General features: G+C 35.3%; 1 protein-coding gene across 2 annotated transcripts in view; it reads left to right on the forward strand.

Annotated features, from left to right (window-relative positions):
• API5 (apoptosis inhibitor 5) overlaps positions 1-21,598 on the forward strand; it is a 36,996-nt gene that overhangs the window by 11,128 nt on the left and 4,270 nt on the right. For both annotated transcript variants that reach the window (XM_029207125.1, XM_029207124.1), the window contains exons 2-13: positions 3,068-3,229; positions 4,296-4,389; positions 4,885-4,950; positions 5,463-5,614; positions 6,846-7,052; positions 7,988-8,092; positions 9,209-9,298; positions 13,755-13,936; positions 15,193-15,286; positions 16,114-16,170; positions 18,513-18,589; positions 19,113-19,249. In XM_029207125.1, coding sequence (XP_029062958.1) covers positions 3,068-3,229; positions 4,296-4,389; positions 4,885-4,950; positions 5,463-5,614; positions 6,846-7,052; positions 7,988-8,092; positions 9,209-9,298; positions 13,755-13,936; positions 15,193-15,286; positions 16,114-16,170; positions 18,513-18,589; positions 19,113-19,249 — 1,423 coding nt within the window. The remainder of the gene's footprint in view (positions 1-3,067; positions 3,230-4,295; positions 4,390-4,884; positions 4,951-5,462; positions 5,615-6,845; positions 7,053-7,987; positions 8,093-9,208; positions 9,299-13,754; positions 13,937-15,192; positions 15,287-16,113; positions 16,171-18,512; positions 18,590-19,112; positions 19,250-21,598) is intronic.

Consider the following 21,598-nt stretch of genomic DNA (forward strand, 5'->3'; position numbering starts at 1 on the left):
CCGTGAGCCATGGCCGCTGAGCCTGTGCGTCCGGAGCCTGTGCTCCGCAATGGGAGAGGCCACAACAGTGAGAGGCCCGCGTACCGCAAAAAAAGAAAAACAACAAAAAAAGCTTCTTATTAGGATCATTAATTTATCCAGCTAAAATATAAATACAACTGTTGGAAAAGCAAAGATACACAGTGCTGCGTAGTATTTGAAACATTTTATTATGGTTACATTCCTACTTGTTACTAAATCACTATGATCACTGCAAATATCACTTATATCTTGTTTCCTACTTTGAAAAGCAGAAGTAGTAATTACTTTAAGGAGATTTCTGTTAAAGAGTCCTGTCCCTGTACTACAGTTAAAGGACATAATTCAAAAAGCTGGCAAGGAAGAATATAATTTTATTTTGCATTTCATAAAGGATAATTAGTTGAAGTCTATTGTAATGTCTGTGAAATTATTTGATAGAACTGATGCCTATTAATGATAAAAACTTTGATTTCTATTATGACTATGTTAAAATGTCTTAACTTTCCAAAGGTCTTGCTGTTTAATATACTACATTTCAATTTATATGCCTGTGTGGAGACTGTATTTAGGACTCAAATTTTACCTTTGACAATCCTCCATCTGGCAAGCTTTTCTTTCTCTCCTCCTTTGTTAATTAAGATCTCAGGACACTAATTTGAAAGATTCCAATTAAAGAAGCTTGGTATTAGGCACAGATCTTGACTTAAAAGGCTATCAGAACCACGTTCAGGTCCTGGATCTGCTACTTAACTAACTATATTTGGTTCTGGACAAATTATTTCACTTCTCTAAGACTTGGTTTTCTCATCTGAAAAACAAGCATAGTAACACCTAATTCAGGATTGTTGTGAGGCATGTACAGAAGGCATTCCACAGTTCCATGTAGGCTTTCAGTAAGTGTTACTAATAATCCCTTTTTATTCTATTCCACATTTTTTTCCCTTGGTAGGGGGATGGTTGTTTTAAGCAGGGATCCTTCATTTAATTTTAGACAGTGAATTTTAGACAATTCAAAGGGGTTTATAAGTAAAGTCTGAAGTTTGAGTTAAAGAAAATTGGATTGTGATACTCTGCAAAAACTAAGGATGTCAGACTGCTCAATACTTCAATTTTATGAAGTCTACTAGAAGCTATGAAGCAAGCCACAGGAGTGTACATTGGTAGAGAAATCCGCCATGATTTTTTTGAACCTTTGCACTAAAAAGTGTATAATACACTTTTTAAAATATAAACTTATTTATTTTTGGCTGCGTTGGGTCTTCATTGCTGCGTGTGGGCTTTCTCTAGTTGCGGCAGATGGGGGCTACTCTTCGTTGTGGTGCGTGGGCTTCTCATTGCCGTGGCTTCTCTTGTTGCAGAGCATGGGCTCTACGCGCACGGGCTTCAGTAGTTGTGGCTTGTGGGCCCTAGAGCGCAGACTAAGTAGTTGTGGCGCACAGGCTTATTTGCTCCGAGGCATGTGGGATCTTCCCGGCCCAGGGCTTGAACCCATGTCCCCTGCATTGGCAGGTGGATTCTTAACCAATGCGCCACCAGGGAAGCCCAAAAGTGTATAATACACTTTTGAAGTAGTAACTCCTGAAGACTGATTTTGTGTCTGCATTTCATGAGGAAGCTAACCTTATTCACAGAAATTTCTGTTATTTAGGGGGTGGTATTAATGTTTAAGATAGTAGAAGGAGTTGTCATTAATCAGTTTGATGGAATTTGTTTATTAGAAATAATTTTTAGAATTTGTTTTTTTAGATAGTTTGGCAATATATGAACTTTTAAAGTAATCTAGTAATTATGCAGATTATATTAAAATGTGTACCTTTAGAAGATCTAATTGTGATCATAGCCTTTTGATACATGGAGCACTTTATTTCCGATTATTTTTTTAAAATAATGTCCTTGGGACTTCCCTGATGGTCCAGTGGTCAAGGCTTTGAGCTTCCACTGCAGGGGGCACGGGTTCGATCCCTGGTCGGGGAACTAAGATCTTGCATGCCATGTAGGGTGGCCAAAAATAATGATAATAATAATAATGTCCTTAATTGAGATCCCACTGAACCTAAATAACTTTTCATCATGCTATATATTTTTTTCACTTAACACAGTATATTGTCCATGAGAAGAATTATCACAAAACTAAATTTGTGGTAATTCTCTAATCCATTTTCTGTTCTTTAGTTTTCCGCTCTTGATGGCATAAAGCAAGCTCACTTATCTAAAGCATTTAGAGAATTTCTTTATACAGAGTAAATACATATTTGGTATTTGTATTATGTTTAAGGTTTTCCAGGAATTAAAAGTATTGTGTAGCTGTGATATTTATTACTTTGTTTGCCAGCTTGATCCATTTAATAGAAGGACTGGTTTGGAGGCAAGTGTGTAGGGGGAATTGGGAACTTGTTGATTCTTCACATTATGAGTATCTGAGGGAGAGCACTTCTGAAATTTCTTTTTAAAGGAAACAAATGAGCTTTGAATGTATTATTTTAATGAAAAGTTAAATATGTGATATTAGCATCTATCTTCATCGAAATTGGTTGGCCATATAGAATGAATTACCATTTTTATATCCTAAAATGTGAGGCAAAATAAAGCTTCCTAACCTTCCTCATATTGCTTAATTTGAAGAGTGTATTCTCTCTACCTTCTGCAAGGTGGTAATTGGAAACAGATAAATATATTTAAGTAAATGTAACACATTTCTTTGAGAATTCTATTATATTCATTACAAATTTTTAAAGCATGATACAATCACAAGGCTAGGGTCAGTAATCAATAGAATAAAGAAGTGTTGGTACATAACAAACTTACTTGCTTTTTCTACTTAATATTAGAGTCATTCTTCTCCTTTCCCAACTCACAGGTAATAACATGGGGGACAGGGAGCAGATAGGAGGAAGGTAGCTGTCAAATTTAAGCAGTAAAACTCCAAAAATAAGCCCATTTCTTAGCCTATGTAAAATTTAACTAATTTAAAGGAGACTCAAAGAAGTTTGGTTAGCTTCCCATCCTTCAAAATTGTGTTTCTTTTCTACTTCATTCTTTCTTTCAGCATAAAGATGCTTATCAAGTGATATTGGATGGTGTCAAAGGTGGTACCAAGGAAAAAAGATTAGCAGCTCAGTTTATTCCAAAATTCTTTAAGCATTTTCCAGAATTGGCTGATTCTGCTATCAATGCACAGTTAGACCTCTGTGAGGATGAAGACGTATCAGTAAGTTTATGTTTGACACTTTTCAACAAGTTTTCAGATGTTGCTTTTGCCATTTTCAGATATTTTCTGCGTGTACCTAATATAACTGAAGTACCAATCATATCAGTGAACAATAAAATACTGCAGTGTGGCCTGGTGTGACAACATACCAAGGCTTAAACCTACATGTAAGAAAATATATTAGTTCTTTCAACTGTGAAAAATCTGTAGAATCACATAATACTTTGTTTTGCTTATTTGTTATCCACTGTTGAAAATGGTTGTGGCTCACATCTTTTCCTTAGATTATTACGCATTGTGCATATGAAATCAGACTAGTGTTAGTTTGTAGTCAATTTATGCTTGCTTGGATATTTAAAATAATAATAGTATTGCAGCATAAAATATAGTTTTAACACCCCTAAATATTTTGCATAGCAGAAAAATAATTGACCTGTGAAAAAATTGTATGTGATTACTAGACTAAAAAGAAATAGTTTTTGCTTGGAACAGAATTAACCATTAGCATTTCTGGCTGCTGATACAGGTTCCTAAGAATTTTCAACTATTAGCCACTGGCTTTTCAAATGAAATCATTGAATCATGATTTCATGCATAATTTGTTAGATTTAACTCCCTTGCACTTTTATGTTAAACTAGATAAGCCACGATCGCATATTTGGAATGAAGTTCACAGAATGTATTCACAAATGTATTAAGTAGTCAATACTGAAAATTCTAAAGTAAATAGTTATTAGATATGACATTGACACTGTAGCCATTCTTGAGGGATACAGTATTATGTACCCACAGGTAGTAAAAACCCAACAGTTGTGTATAATCAGCATATAAACTGTTGTTTATAATCTCAAATCTGCCTACTCCAGATAATTGTATTTAATGTCCCTTTCCACCACATTTTGTTTTAGTATTCTGTGAAGCTTTGAATATTAAATTGGAGTAAATTATTTCTAAAACTGCTAAAAATCTCATATGGTTTGTCTGTGGTTTTTGTTTTCTTTAAAGGTTGAGGTTGTTTTTATTTATGATAGTATTTGGTTAATTTTTTGTTTGAAATTATGTTCAGATTCGACGGCAAGCAATTAAAGAGCTGCCTCAATTTGCCACTGGAGAAAATCTTCCCCGAGTGGCAGATATACTAACCCAACTTTTGCAGACAGGTAAGGAATTTTATTAATACCCTTTTATCTAAATATAAATTCTCTCTGAAATAATGACTCTGTTTTTCTTAGCTTTTTTTTTTTTTTCTGAAGGTGCTACCTCTGATAGAAATTTAAATTCTCTTTTTTATTCAGTAGTTTGAAGCTTACTGACTTGTGATTATCTAATTTCTGGTTTTGTTTTGAATTCTGTTTATAAAGGTATAATGACTGGATTCTTTGGGGAATTTTTATTCACCACCATCCCCCCGCCCCCCAATTTCCTGTAGTTTCTCAATTGTACCATCTTAACATAAGAGCTTTACAGGTACACTAGATCAGGTTCTCTACCCTTACAAGAAAGATGTATTTTCTTGGTACTTGAGAGAAATGCTTAGTTATATGTCTCCTCTCAATGTAATCTGTGAGAAACTGTGTTGAGTCTTAAGTTTGAAAATGAAGCAGATGGTATTTTTCATTTATTTTATACATTTGTACCACTTTTTTTCTATCCAGATGACTCTGCAGAATTTAACTTAGTGAACAATGCCCTATTAAGTATATTTAAGATGGATGCCAAAGGTAAGGCCACTTCTTGTTCTGAATTGTGTTTGATGTCCTAAAGAATTGGGGAGTTTGGCAGTACTCATTAAGGATAAAGTCTGGGATTCACCCAGACGTCTGTTTCATAAAAATTCTAAGTACTCTCCAAAAAAAGCTTAGCTCAAGATGTTTGTGACTCGAAAAACCAGCAGAAATAATTGCAGAAACAGATCAAACTTTTCCCTTAGAAGTCTGTTGGAAAAACTCCCTTTGCCACTTTAAAGAAATTCTTCCAAAATACCTGAGTTTATTTATTATTAATAGTGATAGAAAAGGAAAGTCATGCTCAAGCTGATTCTGAATCCGTGAACAAAGCATATGGTCACTCTTATGGTTGGGGCTTTAGAAATTTCAGACAGTTTAACCAGTATCAGTGATATTCAGGAAGTTTATTGATTCACTTGAAAAGAAATACTGTAATTCAAATTAACTTGAAAAATTTCATTCCTATATAGAATTGACTTGCTACATGCAACTGTTTTGTTTTGCAGGGACTTTAGGTGGCTTGTTCAGCCAAATTCTTCAAGGAGAGGACATTGTTAGAGAAAGAGCAATTAAATTCCTTTCTACAAAACTTAAGACTTTACCAGATGAAGTCTTAACAAAGGAAGTAGAGGAACTTATACTAACTGAATCCAAGAAGGTAAGCTTCGGTTATCTTTTACTGAACTTCTCTAATGCACAAGAACATACTTGAAATTAGCCGTATTCATCAGTGCTGTATGTAGCTTGTGTATAAGGTGATATATCCCATAAGAACCACCGTAGAACTTCAAGATTTTCTTATGTTGTGCTTTGCACTTTGGTCACTTGTAATGATGAATCAATGTGTTAATTTAAAGGGTTTGATCACATTTAAATCCTTTGTGGTGTTATCCTTAAAATTTATGTATTCATCAGGAAGGAATCATTTCCTTCAGGAATTTTTACCTAATTCCCGCCCTTCCTCCCTGATTTTAGGATATTCTCCCATAGTATTCTGGATCATTTCAGAATGAAACTGAAGTCACCTTGAAATGACCTGTTGTTTCATCCTATCCCATGACACTATAAGCTCTAGAGACCATGCTTATTTGTCTCCCAGCGCTGGCATAGTTACAGTTGCTAAGATTTGAAAGGTGCGTCACAATTAACTTTTCATTCATACAGTGCCAACGTTTGGGAATAATTTATTTTTATGTGTTGAGGAAACTTCAAAATTTTCTCTAATAGCACCACTCACTTGCTTATTGATAAGATTTCTTTAGTGAGAGAGAAAGGAGCAGCATATTTCACCTATGCCCCAGCTAGTTATCTGGTGGGATACGTCATGATTGCTTGCTCCTTTGGTCAGTGAACAGAAAGGCTTAGACCTACTGATATGGAGCACTTAAAATTTGCATGGTCTCCTGTTTTGTATACAATTACCATATTAATGTGAATGAGGCTGCTTTTAAATATAGGAAACTGAGTCTGATTTAACAGTTTATTGCCACATTTTCTCCATCTTTTTTTTGGCTATCACCCCCTGAAGAGCCTTTTTAGATATTTTTTCCCTTAGCCACTATCCCATGAAACTTTAATACCACAGATATACTGTATATCTGTTTATGTACTGTATGTATATCTGTGCTTTATACGTAAAAGAAGAGTAAAATTTTCCAAGAACCAAATTTTGTTCCATTGGAAACAGTGTAGCGCACCATTGAAAATACATGGCTTATTCTGAAGCTAACTTGACTGAAGCTTGAAGTTGTCCTCTCTTCAGTATTTCAGGAACATTAGCAGCAAACTAACTTTGCAAAACAGATTTGCTGTGCTGTTTCAGTATTGATGTTTCTTTCCCATTCAAATGATAAAGATACTAATAACTGTTCTGAATCGTCTCTTTCCAGGTCCTAGAAGATGTGACTGGTGAGGAATTTGTCCTGTTTATGAAGATACTATCTGGGTTAAAAAGCTTACAGACAGTGAGTGGAAGGCAACAACTGGTAGAGTTGGTGGCTGAACAGGCTGATCTGGAACAAACCTTCAACCCCTCGGATCCTGACTGTGTGGACAGGCTTTTACAGTGCACTCGGCAGGCGGTACCCCTCTTCTCTGTGAGCTCTTTGTTTTGTATACGTGGTATTTTGATTACTCTATTAGCTTAAAATTCTATAGATACACACTTGAGCATTCTTCTCAAACCTTTGTATAAAAGTATTAACCCAATGGAGCTATTATTTATTTTATGGAGGCCTAGGTGAAGAGCCCAAAGCAGCAAGAAATTTCTATATAGTCTTGCTTAGGGACTTTTTAAAAGTCTTGAGATTTTGCATCATACTTTATAGTTTCACTGAGTTTTTAAAACACTTAGTTTAGTAATTTAACTTTTTTTTTCCTTAAATTTTTTAGATTGTTGTTGTAGGTGTATTTGCTCTTTATCTCTGGCTTTGTGCTTCCTCTGGCCATGAATCTTCTGAGATGTGCATAGCACAGTTTGAAAAACACAATGTAAAGGAGCTGTCCTGGTACTTCCCTGGTGGTACAGTCGTTAAGACTCAGCAGTCCCAACGCAGGGGGCCTGGGTTCGATCCCTGGTCAGGGAACTAGATCCTACGTGCATACCACAACCAAGGAGCCTGTGAGCTGCAACTAAGGAGCCCATCTGCCGCAACTAAGACCCGGCACAGCCAAATAGATAAATAAATGTTTTTTAAATAAATAAATAAAGGAGCTGTCCTTCTAAAGGGAGAATGTACAGTCTAAAATTCAACACTAAAGTTTCCCCCGAAATTTGACCTGAGAATCAAATAAGAGTTGAAAGATGTATAAAAGTCCCAATGCTCCAGATTACTTTGCAACAAAGTATATATTGTCTATTGAGGTTACTCCTGGGGTGCTTTGGGGTATGCACTCTGTTGTATTTTAGCCACAGTACTTGATGCTTTGGTACTGAGCATTTGTCTATTGACATTCTACTGTTTGGGAGAATATAATATATGTATATCTATATATATTTTTTGACAATTCAGTGTTCTTTGGATTTTTACAGAAAAATGTTCATTCCACAAGGTTTGTGACTTATTTCTGTGAGCAAGTTCTCCCTAACCTCAGTTCCTTGACTACCCCAGTGGAGGGTCTCGATATACAGTTGGAGGTAAGAGAAAATTTCTGCTTTTAGCACTGAACAGTCATTCCCGTATTTCAACATAAATGTAAACCACTAACTTTGATCTGATTTCTAAGAGATTTAAGGCCTGGTGGTGGCTAGCTAGTAACCTCTCCCAGGATTAATTACATAGGAATGCTTTATGGATTCATTGAGAGTTTGCTACAGTAGGAAAGCACCGCCTATAGTTTTCATTATAGTCTAAGTCTCTGCCTTTGTAGCCTTAATACTTTTAAATACGTTGTTCAGTTATGACAGTTCCTATCTCTATGACTGATAGAGCCAGATTTAACTGATTAACACAAAACGTCCTTTATCCGTTCTCCAATAGAATTGACTACTCTCTATCCCCTTTATATCTCAACTGTGATGTACATATACATTTTTTTTGCAGCATATAAAATACTCACATTTTTCTCCCCAATTTAACCTTATTCCTTCTGAATCCTCAGAATCTGATGTAGAATTCCGAAAAGCACCTAGTAATGATTATTGAATTGAAATATGGAAATGTATGTGCCATTTCCTTCATGGGTCTTTAGGATAGAGAAGAGTCTCACTGTGCACTTACACTGTGATTTCCTTCACATGTCCTGGGTTTGGCTTATCAGACTGGAATTGAGTAAAGCAGAGATGAACCTAAAGAATAGTGGCAATTACTGATACTTTGAGTTAGTATCCAGAGACTAAGTCTGATAGCAAAGGAGGCCCATCCTAACTGTTAGTAAATAATTCTTTGCTGTTAAGAGTTCTTGCTCATTGTCTCTTTCTTATACATTGTTAACCTGTAGCAGAAAGTGTATATTCTTTTCCTTACCAGTTCTCACAGATATATTGAGAGTCATGAGATCTGGGTTTTAGAGTCTGCCCTGCCACTCACATACGTTGTGACTTTGCCAAGTCACATAATCTCTCTGACCTTCAGTTTCCTCAACAGTAGACTAGGGCTGCATCTCTAAATTTTTTTTCCAGTTCAAATGTTATGATTCTGTAAAAGCCTAACTGAAAAATAAGCAGTATTAAATAGTTATGTAGAATAATTATTATTTTATAACCCTTGCTCATTCAAAAAGAATGCTAATAACAGTGAATTGTGTGTTTTAGGTATTGAAACTGTTGGCTGAAATGAGTTCATTTTGTGGTGACATGGAAAAGCTAGAAACAAATTTAAGGAAACTGTTTGATAAGTTATTGGTAAGAACTTTTTTCTTTGCTTATGGCATAGTCAGTATAAAGCCCCAAAGTCTAATAGTGTAGTATTAATTTCTAGATTATAGAGAACCAGATTTTGAAATGATTTAGATAATAATTGTAGTGTTGTTAGCTGCTCAGACCACACGTTGTCTACTTTAAAAATAAAATCTGTTTTAATCTTAGGCATTTCTTCTGTTGTTGATGCTTTAGACAAAATATAATACAGGATTTATATAGTAAGTCTTTCTGCTATTCCTTTATCAAAATATTTTAAATGTTTGCACCAGATCACCATCAAGGTTGCTGCTCAAGGCCAAATGGCTTTAGCAACCTGGAAATAAAGTTATTAATTATAATTGTGGAGAAAATAAGCCATCTTTTTTAGTTTTTAATTGGAGTATAATTGCTTTACAATGTTGTGTTCGTTTCCACTGTACAATGAAGTGAATAAGCTATATGTATACATAAAACCCCTTGCTCTTGGACCTTCTTGCCAACGCCCCCCATCCTACCTGTTTAAGTCATCACAGAGCACTGAGCTGAGCTCCCTGTGCTATACAGCAGGTTCCCACTAGCTATCTCTTTTACACATGGTAGTGTTATTTATGTCAAACCTAATCTCCCAATTCATCCCACCCTTCCCTTAGCCACCATGTCCACATGTCCGTTCTCTACCTCTTCATCTCTATTCCTGCCCTACAAATAGGTTCATCTGTACCATTTTTCTGGATTCCACATATATGTGTTAGTATGTGATATTTGTTTTTCTCTTTCTGGCTAACTTCACTTTGTATGACAGACTCTATCTAGGTCCATCCACCTCACTACAAGTAACTCAATTTCGTTTATTTTTATGGCTGAGTAATATTCCATTGTATATATGTGCTACACCTTTATCCATTCATCTGTTGATGGACACTTAGGTTGCTTCCATGTCCTGGCTGTTGTAAATAGTGCTGCAGTGAACATTGTGATACATGACTCTTTTTGAATTATGGTTTTCTCAGGGTATATGCCCAGTAGTGGGATTGCTGGGTGGTATGATAGTTCTATTTTTAGTTTTTAAAGGAACCTCCATAATGTTCTCCATAGTGGCTGTATCAATTTACATTCCCACCAGCAGTGCAAGAGAGTTCCCTTTTCTCCACACCCTCTCCAGCATTTATTATTTGTAGATTTTTTTGATGATGGCCATTCTGACAGATGTGAGGTGATACCTCATTGTGGTTTTGATTTGCATTTCTCTAATGATTAGTGATGTTGAGCATTCTTTCATGTGTTTGTTGGCAATCTGTATATCTTTGGAGAAATGTCTGTTTAGGTCTTCTGCCCGTTTTTGGATGGGTTGTTTGTTTTTTTGATGTTGAGCTGCATGAGCTGCTTGTATATTTTGGAGATTAATCCTTTGTCATTTGATTTGTTTGCAAATATTTTCTTCCATTCTGAGGGGTGTCTTCATCTTGCTTATGTTTTCCTTTGCTGTGCAAAAGCTTTTAAGTTTCATTAGGTCCCATTTGTTTATTTTCGTTTTTATTTCCATTACTCTAGGAGGTGGGTCAAAAAGGATCTTGCTGTGATTTATGTCATAGACTGTTCTGCCTGTGTTTTCCTCTAAGTTTTATAGTATCTGGCCTTACATTTAGGTCTTTAATCCATTTTGAGTTTATTTTTGTGTATAGTATTAGGAAGTGTTCTGATTTCATTGTTTTCCACGTAGCTGTCCAGTTTTCCCAGCACCACTTATTGAAGAGGCTGTCTTTTCTCTGTTGTATATTTTTGCCTCCTTTGTCAAAGATAAGGGGACCATATGTGTTTGGGTTTATCTCTGGGCTTTCTGTACTGTTCTATTGATCTATATTTCTGTTTTTGTACCAGTACCATACTGTCGCTTTGTAGTTTAGTCTGAAGTCAGGGAGCCTGATTCCTCCAGCTCCATTTTTCTTTCTCAAGATTGCTTTGGCTATTCAGTGTCTTTTGCATTTCCATACAAATTGTAAAATTTTTTGTTCTAGTTCTGTGAACAGTGCCATTGGTAGTTCGATAGGGATTGCATTGAACCTGTAGATTGCTTTGGGTAGTAGAGTCATTTTTACAATGTTGATTCTTCCAATCCAAGAACATGGTATATCTCTCCATCTTTTTGTATCATCTTTGATTTCTTTCATCAGTGTCTTATAGTTTTCTGCATACAGGTCTTTTGTCTCCTTAGGTAGATTCATTCCTAGGTATTTTATTCTTTTTGTTGCAGTGGTAAATGGGAATGTTTCCTTAATTTCTTTTTCAGATTTTTTGTTTTTAGTGTTTGGAATGCAAGAGATTTCTGTGCATTAATTTTGTATCCTGCTACTTTATGAAATTCATTGATTAGATCTAGTAGTTTTCTGGTAGCATCTTTAGGATTCTCTATGTACAGTATCATGTCATCTGCAGACAGTGAAAGTTTTACTTTTTCTTTTCTGATTTGGATCCCTTTTATTTCTTTTCCTTCTCTGATTGCCTTGGCTAAAACTTCCAAAACTGCCCCTATCTCTTGTCTTTTTGATGATGGCCATGCTAACAGGTATGAGCCAATATCTCATTGTGGTTTTAATTTGCATTTCCCTAATGACCAGTGATGTTGAGCATCTTTTCATGTGCTTGTTGGCCTTTCGTATATCTTCTTTGGAGAAATGTCTGTTAAAGTTCTTTTGTCCATTTTTTGATTGGATTATTTGGTTTTTTGCTGTTGGGCTGTATGTGTATTTATATATTTTGGATATTAACCCTTTGTCAGATACATAGTTTGCAAATATATTTTTCTATTTCACAGGTTATCTTTTCACTTTGCTATATAGAAGCTTTTTAGTTTGATGTAGTCCCATTTGTTTTTTTTTTTATTTTGTGGCTTGTGATTTAGGTGTCATATCCAAAAAATCATTACCATGACCCACATCAAGGAGCTTTATTCCTATGTTTTCTTCTAGGAATGTCATGGTTTCAGGTCTTACACTTAAGTCTTTAATCCATTTCAAGTTAATTTTTGTGAGTGGTGTAAGATATGGGTCCAGTTTCATTCTTCTACATGTACATAACTAGTTTCCCAGCACCATCTACTGAAGAGACTGTCTTTTCTCCATTGAATATTCTTGGCTCCCTTGTCAAATATTAGTTGACCATCTATGCTTGGGTGTATTTCTGGGCTCTTGATTCTGTTCCATTGGTCTGTTTCTCTTTTTTTATGCCAGTACTATACTGTTTTGATGACTGTAACTTTATAGCCTAGCTTGAAATCAGGAAGTGTGATGCCTGTTGCTTTGTTCTTTCTCAGGATTTCTTTGGCTATTTGGGGTCTTTTCTGGTTCCATATAACTTTTAGGAGTATTTTTCCTAGGAGCATCAACTTTTTTTTGTTTTAAGTATAGTTGATTTACAATGTTGTATTAGTTTCTGGTGTACAGCAGAGTGATCCAGTTATATATATTCTTTTTCATATTCTTTTCCATTATGGTTTATTATAAGATATTGAATATAGTTCCCTGTGCTATATGGTAGGATCTTGCTGTTTATCTTAATTTTATATATAGTAGTTTGTATCAGCTAATCCCAAACTCCTTTTTATCCCTCCCCCTCCTTTCCCCTTTGGTAACCATAAGTTTATTTTCTATGCCTGTGAGTCTGTTTCTGTTTTGTAACTAGTTCATTTGTATCATATTTTAGATTCCACATATAAGTGACATATTTGTTTTTCTTTCTGACATACTTCATGTGGTATGATTATCTCTGGGTCCATCCATGTTGCTGCAAATGGCATTATTGCATCCATTTTTGTGGCTGAGTCGTATTCAGCCACTGTGTTTCAGCCATTGTGTTTGTGTGTATGTGTGTGTGTGTACATATATATATATACACCACATCTTTACCCATTCATCTGTTGATGGACATTAAGGTTGCTTCCATATCTTGGCTATTGTAAATAGTGCTGCTGTGAACATTGGGGTGCATGTATCTTTTTGAATTAGATTTTTCTCTGGATATATGCCCAGGAGTGGGATTGTTGGATCATATGGTAACTCTATTTTTAGTTTTTTAAGGAACCTCCATACTGTTTTAAGAACATCAGCTTTTGATGTCAAACCCAGGTTGAATCCTGCCTCTTCAGCTTATTAACTTTGGGAAACTTACCTAAGCTCTCAGAACTTCAGTTTGTTCATCTGCCTAGTACCTAATAAATATTAGTCACTTTCACTGTCATTAGTAGTGGTAGTAGTAGTAGCAGCTATACTATAGGTTAATATGGAATGTTGACAGGCTGGGTTATTGATCCAATATGTAAAAGGGATATCTTACTTAAATTTCTGATCTTGGCAGTTTTTAATGCTTCATGTCTTCAGAGCGTGCCTTATAATTACGTGAGTATATGCTTATAATTAGAGTGTCTAGAGCAGATTGCATACATCTCTCTATTTTCATCTCTTAGGAGTATATGCCTCTCCCTCCAGAAGAAGCGGAAAACGGGGAGAACGCTGGTAATGAAGAACCCAAGCTGCAGTTCAGTTATGTGGAATGTTTGTTGTATAGCTTTCACCAGTTGGGCCGAAAACTTCCAGATTTCTTAACAGCCAAGCTGAATGCAGAAAAGCTCAAAGATTTCAAAATAAGGTGATGTATGGTTGAAGTGGCCAGTCTTTGACAAAGGTGAAAGCTATCTTGAAGCTCCCTAGATTTTGTTTTCATTTTATAAGAACTTTTTCCCCACCCTGCCTTACTGCAGTGCAAAAGAATGGAAGATCTACAAAACAGGAGTGTATGTAAACATACAACTATTGTGGCATAGCAAATGCATGGGAGAAGATGACCTTTTTCAAAAATGGACTCTGGCTCTCCCTACTTGCTTCATGATCTTGGGCAGGTTCCCTAACCTCTCTAACACCCCAAATTGTCCTCAGCTCTTAAATTTATTGATAATAGTACCTGCCTTATAGAGTTGTGAGAATTAAATGAGACAATGGATGAAAAGCTTTAAGCACAATGCCTGGCACATAGTGGGTGTTCAGTAAACTGTATCTGCTCTTACTATCTTACAGTGCAGCTGGAGGAGCAGCACTGGAGAAATCAATATAAGTCATTTTCCTGAAGATACTTTGTATTAAATCATTGCATGAACAAATTCACACCTTAAGTTTTGAGGTGCTTGGCCACTGTATCATCTGTTATTGTCCTCTGTGCTTTGGTAAGGCAGAGGTTTAATACTTGGTGAAACGTTTGACCAGAAGCAGCATCTTAGGAAATTACTCTGAAAGTGAGAAAAACAGCGATGCCACGTTGTTAAGTAGAGTTCCTAGAAGTCGGCAGGATGGAGTTACGGTACCACCTTTCTTCACATATTACCTGGGAACAAATTTGAAAAAGATTACTCAACATCCTTCGCAAAATCTGCAGTTTTATTTTTAAACTGGACCCTTAGGTGCAAATGGGTCAAACACTGTCCCTCCTTAGCAGGTAAACATAGAGATTAAGTGACTTGTCTGTGTCACTTGACCTTCATTTGGCTAGTGGAAGAGAAGAACCCAGGCCACCTGATTCTAGTCCCTGGCTCCTGGTTGTTTCTAATTTAGACACATACCTTGCAGGTTAACATAACAAGCTTCCTTAGCACAGTGCCAGAAGTGTTTCCCTTGCCAGGTTGAGTGTGGATCTATTCCAATTTTTGACGAAGAAAAACTGCTTTTATTTTACTTATTTGTGTATCTCTTATGATCATACATTGATAATTAAAAGAAAGTCCCCCTCAAAATTTACTCTTTATTGGTAAAGGTCATTTAGCTGTAGTATTCCTTGAATTTAAAAACACAGTTGAGGTATAAAAGCAAAGTTGAAGTGATGATTTCTTAATTAGCAAATACTTCTTCATTTAGGCTGCAGTACTTTGCACGGGGCCTGCAGGTGTATATCAGACAACTTCGCTTGGCTCTCCAGGGTAAAACAGGCGAGGCCTTAAAAACAGAAGAGGTAAGAATACTCAGTTACATCTTGTTGGGAAATTTTTATAATAGCCACCATTTATTACAAATTCAGACTGAATTCATATATTGAAATGTAACATTCGACTTTATTTGAAGGATGATACAACTCTAAGTTGAAGATACAATGTTAGAAGACTACATATTTAGTTATATGCTAAGTTATATAGGAAACTTTATCATTGTTGAAATGTCTTGAATGTGTCCAATGTTTGTGAACAATGTTATCAAATGTTGATGCATACCAGTCTTTCACTAGGGTCTCATTAGCAGCATATTTTGTTTAAATATTTGATTAGCAATTGTGATATTTTTAATTTCACCTTTTTGAAGCCCAAATATTAGTTTACATTAGAAAAAAATATTAAACTGCCAATTCTATACCAAACTATATGTGTTTATGTTGGGATTTTTGGTTTTCTCTGATCTCATCTATTTTGATCAATCTTCATCTTGGTCCTAATGAAATATTTTAAGTTTTCATTGTGTCTTCCTGTAACATAAACTGATATTTTTTTAAAACAACTGCTATGTGCCTGTGATCTGTCCCCTACTCGTTTTTCAAGTAAATTGTAGATATAACACTTCTAACCTGTCAAGGGAAGATAAAGATTATTTGCTTTCTTTGCCATCTCTACACTTGTTTTAGAGTCAAGAAATAGGATTGAGCATTATCAGTAAATATAAACCAAGGAATTCTCTAACCGTAGAAATGATTCTGAAAGAGAAGTGGAATTATTCATGTTCTATATGGTAATGAAATATACATCATGAAAGTTATTGGCATTTTAATTTAATTTTGTTTTCCTTTTGCAGAACAAGATTAAAGTTGTTGCATTGAAAATAACAAATAATATCAATGTTTTAATCAAGGTAAGTCTTCCTTTCTTATCAAGTCATCCCAGCCAGCTAGAAAGTTAGTGCAAGAGGTTTTCCATATGTCTTTATGTCTGCAATGGTACTGGTTAAGGAGAGACGCCATTACATTCCAGACGTTTGGCCTTTTAAAGCTTTATGCCTTTTATAACACCGAGTGATGTTTTTGTAGCTATTATAGAATAATACATTGTTTTATTTATTTAAAAGTTATTGCAGAAGATACTGCAAACAAAGGGAGGCATGCAGAGTTTTTCTGACCCAGAGCATTGGAGCAGATACATTTAGACTCAGAAATTTCACTGACTTAAGTTCTTGTAGTCTTAATACTGTCGGGTCCTTTTGAATGACCAATAAAACCCTGCTTTGCTTACACTAAGAATGAACAGTCTTATGTGGCACATGAAACGTTGTCCTGTGGTCTTTTCTGTTAACTTGTCTATGTAATAAATTGAGAGTTTTCTATACTTACCATTAAGCCATAAATATCCTTCAGTTCTGTTTACCCTCCCCAAGTATCTGTTAGCCTAAACAAAGAACTAATAACCTGAGAGAACAAAAAAGGAATCACAACAAAGTAGCCATCATTTGATACTGTAAGTTAACAGTACTGTTATAAGTTGATAGTATTGTAGCCAGATGGGAGAAAGAAATATTTGTAACACTTACAGCACAAAGCTTAACAGCAACAAAATCAGGGCTAGTGATATGCCTTAAAACTAATCTGGTAAAAATCCCATGGAATACTTATTTTTATCAGAAGAGAAAGGGAAGCTTTTCAGAGAAAACAGTGAGACATTGAGGGATGAGTATCATTGCCAACAGGAAAAGTGAAAAGGCATTAAAAACAGAAGAGGTGAGAATACTGACTCACATCTCAAAGAAAAGTTTTATCATAGCCACCATTTATTTCAAATCTTAAATATAAATAATTTCAAATGGTGGATTAATACATTAAAATGTGAGATTTGACTTTATTTGAACTGATGCTATAAGTCAAAGTTGAAGATATACTATGATGTTAAGAACATTTTAAACTTAGCAAATACTATGACCCAACACATGGAGATGAGACAGTTTCCTGTTCAGGAAACCATAGTGATTTAAAGATGACTGCCGTAGGAAGTTGCATGGGGAAGAATGATGAATAGGGTCAGCAACCAATGTGTAGGGTACCTGACCAAAAAATTCTGAAATATTTTTTTAATATGACATAATTCTTTGTTTTAGGGAAATCGCAAGAAAAACTGGTGTGCTTTGGTCCCTCCATGGCATCTGCTTGCAATCTTTAGTTCCTACCTAACCAGACGCATCTAATTCCAGAATTTACCTTCACTTCTATTTCAGTGAATCCACAAACTATACTCCAGTTTCCCATTGTCACCTGAGATTTAACATGTTTAAAATTGAAGACTTCCCCCTTCTTCTTCCTGTTGACACTTTCTTAATAAATAACATTATTATATGCTAAATCACTCCAGCTAGAAACCTCAAGCATTTTTGTTTCAAAGGACTTTATATTGGCTAATTCTCTGCATTTATCTGGTACCCTGGACTTAAGTTTTATATAGTAGGAGGTGATTTTTATTCACATATTCATTTTAACTGTGAAAGAAACTTAGTTTACTTTTATCAGATTTTGCCTGTATATAAAAATTAGAGTAAAACTGGTAAGAAATGTTAGGTAAAATACCAAGAATAAATATATTTAGAAATTCATTCATAGTTTTGAGGGTATTATGAGGTTAGATTATTTCAGTTCTAGATTATGTTAACATTTAAATTCAGCAAATATTTGCATTACCTTATATTAATAATTTAGTACTTAAATCTTGTGGGTTTTTTCCTTATTGGTAATATATAGATATTTGAGGGGAAGAAAAACATGATTAGCCAGACCTTTAGTTTTGTTCTAGTTTTGAACCACTTAAAAACCTGCAAAAGCAAATGCAGAGTGCACCATTGTATCTTCCTTAAAGCACGTCAGTGACTGCTCCTGTGCAAAAGAAACTACTTGTGGATTTGATTAAAGTTGATAAATATTGATATTTTTGTCCTATAACTTGAAATGACATTTGAAAAAAGTTAGCTGCAGTTTCTTAAGTGATGTGTGCAAAATAACATTGAAGTAGTAGATGTAATTTGTAAACAAAATTGTCCTTGTTTTCTTTTCTCTTGCAGTTTATTTTTTAGGTTATTATTTTAGTCATCAGCACAAAAGCAAGAAGGATAAATTAGTTTCCCGTCCTAAAATTAAAATGTGTCTCCCTGTTTCCTACCCTTACCACCACTCCCCGCACCACCAAACACATTAGAAATCTCTAATTTTGTCTCTTCAGGATCTCTTCCACATTCCTCCTTCTTATAAGAGCACAGTAACATTATCCTGGAAACCTGTACAGAAGGTTGAAATTGGGTAAGAAACATATTTAAAGGGATTAAAGTGTTCTAATATTTGATTTACAAATACGAAAAAATCTGAATTCAGATTTTACATTTCCTGTACAAAATGGTACGTTATTAGTTAAATGATTCTTAATAAGATGTTAAACTATGATTATTAAAAGCATGACTTAAAATATAAAATCTAATCTAGTATTTATAAAATAAACTGGTAGAATACAACTCTGGAATTTTCAAGCCTTTGTCCGTATTGCTGTAACTTAATAAGACTTTCCTGACAAGTTTTATAAAATGAGTCACTTGTGTATAATCTGTGAAGCTACATATTTCAGATTGTTGTAAAGCCTTGTAAATGCCCCTCTGACAATGTCTGCATAACTAAAGCACAGTTAATTTGATGACATCAGAATGTTATTTCCTTTTTTCTGATGTGACTGTCATCTTTTGGATGTCTTTTGTAACAGATATAATAAATATATTGATAGCCTCTGGTATAAAAGAATTTTTTTTAATTGCTGTTCTTCCTACCATTATAGGCAAAAGAGAGCCAATGAAGATACAACTTCAGGCTCACCACCCAAGAAATCTTCAGCAGGACCAAAAAGGGATGCCAGGCAGATTTATAATCCTCCTAGTGGGAAATATAGCAGCAATTTGGGCAACTTTAATTATGGTGAGCGTTTCCGTTTGGGTACAAGCAATATGAGAGATTAGGCAGAAATTGTGTTGTACTTGATTTTAATTACTAATTAAATAGACTATTATAGTTCTTTCAGGTGACTTTTCGAGTTAGTTTGGGGAACCTGAACTGTTGGGGAAACAGCTTAACACATTCCTTTCTGACTCACCCTTGTGGGCTCACTGAATTGAGCATGTAACACTGAGAACCTGAAAAATGTGCCTCTTGTATTCAGAGGAGCCAACAGAAAAAAAAAGGAAGGAAGATGGCATGAACCATCTATTCCTGGTTTTCCCTGTTTTAGCTTCACGGCAAGACATTTTGTGCATTCTCCCTCAAGAATGTATATAGCTTCCATTCTTGGCAGATGTGGTATTAATGATCCTTCTTGGCCCTTGTCAGCCTACTGCTTGTCCTCCCATCTTCTGCACTACTTCAAAAGGAGAAGTTCTAGAAGGTAGAGTGAGATGTTAAAGCATCATCTAGCAAAGAAGATGTGTCCTGTTGCAGTCTCCCCCACTGCCCAGAGTGCAGTCCTCCTTTCAACTTTAGACATTAGTGCAAGGAGAGCTTCCCACTAGTCCAGTCTCTCCCAGGACTGTTAAATCAGAAGTGAAGTTTGTCTCACTGGCTTATAAAGAAAAATGGACAAAAATTTCACTGACTCAGATCCTTAATCTTGCTTAAGAAGACCAAGTTTAATATTCAAAACCAAACATACTTGTGATTGGTCTTGGTTACCAAGCAGAATTGATTCTGCAGTAATTATTCCCAAAAAAGTACATTCTGAAGAATATGCTCTCTATAATTGTTTCCAGGGTGAGATGATTGCGACGTTAAGTAAATTCCTCCTACGATAGCTAAATTCCTCTAATATCTGAGCAAACAGATTATAGAAAGGCAATTTTAGATTGTGAAATGAACCCTTCTACTCCAGTCAGACTCTTTGAGGCAACTTTAGTGTAGAAAAGATCACTGAACTCTTTTACTTATATAATAATAAATAAATGTGCATCTCTTAGCTTCTTTTCCTACCTGAAATAAAGGGATAGCATAGAGCTTAAAAACTTCAAAAAATATTTGCAAAAGCATTTTTTAAATGGAAACGATTCTGTTACTTCATTGCACGAAATATTGTCCTCTGTCATTTGTATGATTTAATGTGGTATTTATCAAAACCATTCTTAAAATCAACTATTCTCTCAGATACTATCTTCATTGGATATAGATGAAAGTAATCAAGAGGTATGGCAATACATAGAGAATTAAATTGTATTTATTTTCACTTAGGCAAGTCAGTTACTCTGAATTTCCGTAAGCATTCTGCCCTGTGAAATTCATTACCTGCCTGATAGGGAGAATCAGATGATGTGATGCATGTGGAAAAGAGATGTGGAAAATGCAAAGCCTTAGGTTGTATGTGATTTTTAAAAAATTATCAATGTGAAAAAAATAAGCAGTTTTACTCAGGACAGATATCCAGGGAATTCCCTGGCAGTCCAGTGGTTAGGATTCCACACTTTCACTGCCGGGGGGGTTCGATCCCTGGTCAGGGAACTAAGATCCCACAAGCTGCACAGTGCAGCCAAGAAAAAAAAATCCAGGAGTCACAACTTGAGTTGTTCCATAGTCCTCAAAGTAACAGAATGGCAAAACAGACAAAACTGTTGTCTTTTGTGTCTGGTATTCTTGTACTTTAATATTCCTATAGGGGTGAACCTTGTAATTGGAGTGCTTGTCATAAATTGAATTACAAAGCAAACTAAACTCTGATTGTTCTTATTGGAAAGTAGGAACAAAATTTCTGCTAGTACTTTTATTTTGGGGAGTTGAATGTGTCAGATTGTAAGTATTCTCATAGTAACAATTCAGAGAGTTTCCCTGGATTTCTTTCACCCATTCGGTTGAAAACCGTTCTTGGTACTATAGATGAGAATTGGTGGACCAATCTACCTCAAATTTTTTCTACCTTTTTTATGTCCTTTCCTTAGGGAACTGACAGTGGGTCAGGAAGAAGGAGAAACTGTTGGATTTTTTTTCCTGGGATGTCAGAGTTGTCTCAAAGTTGGAGGGAAAAAATGTTTTGTGTTCTTGAGTCTTTAATACATAGATTTTATTACCCACATTTGGCAAAAACATCATAATTCCACTTTTCTATATCAGCCAAGCTCAATTTTATTTTTCCAAGGAAGACTTGGTTGCATGGGGGGTTTTTTTGTTTTGTTTTTGAAGAGTCATACACACTGAAGGGTTGGGAAATTTACTCCTTTTGTGTTACAGGGAACCAGGTAATACTAATATCGCTCTTATTACAGTGAACAAGTCTACTGCAAAGAAAATAGA

The sequence above is a fragment of the Monodon monoceros genome, unplaced genomic scaffold (assembly GCF_005190385.1).
Source record: "Monodon monoceros isolate NGI ecotype Baffin Bay Population unplaced genomic scaffold, NGI_Narwhal_1 Super_Scaffold_7, whole genome shotgun sequence".
NCBI lineage: Eukaryota > Metazoa > Chordata > Mammalia > Artiodactyla > Monodontidae > Monodon > Monodon monoceros.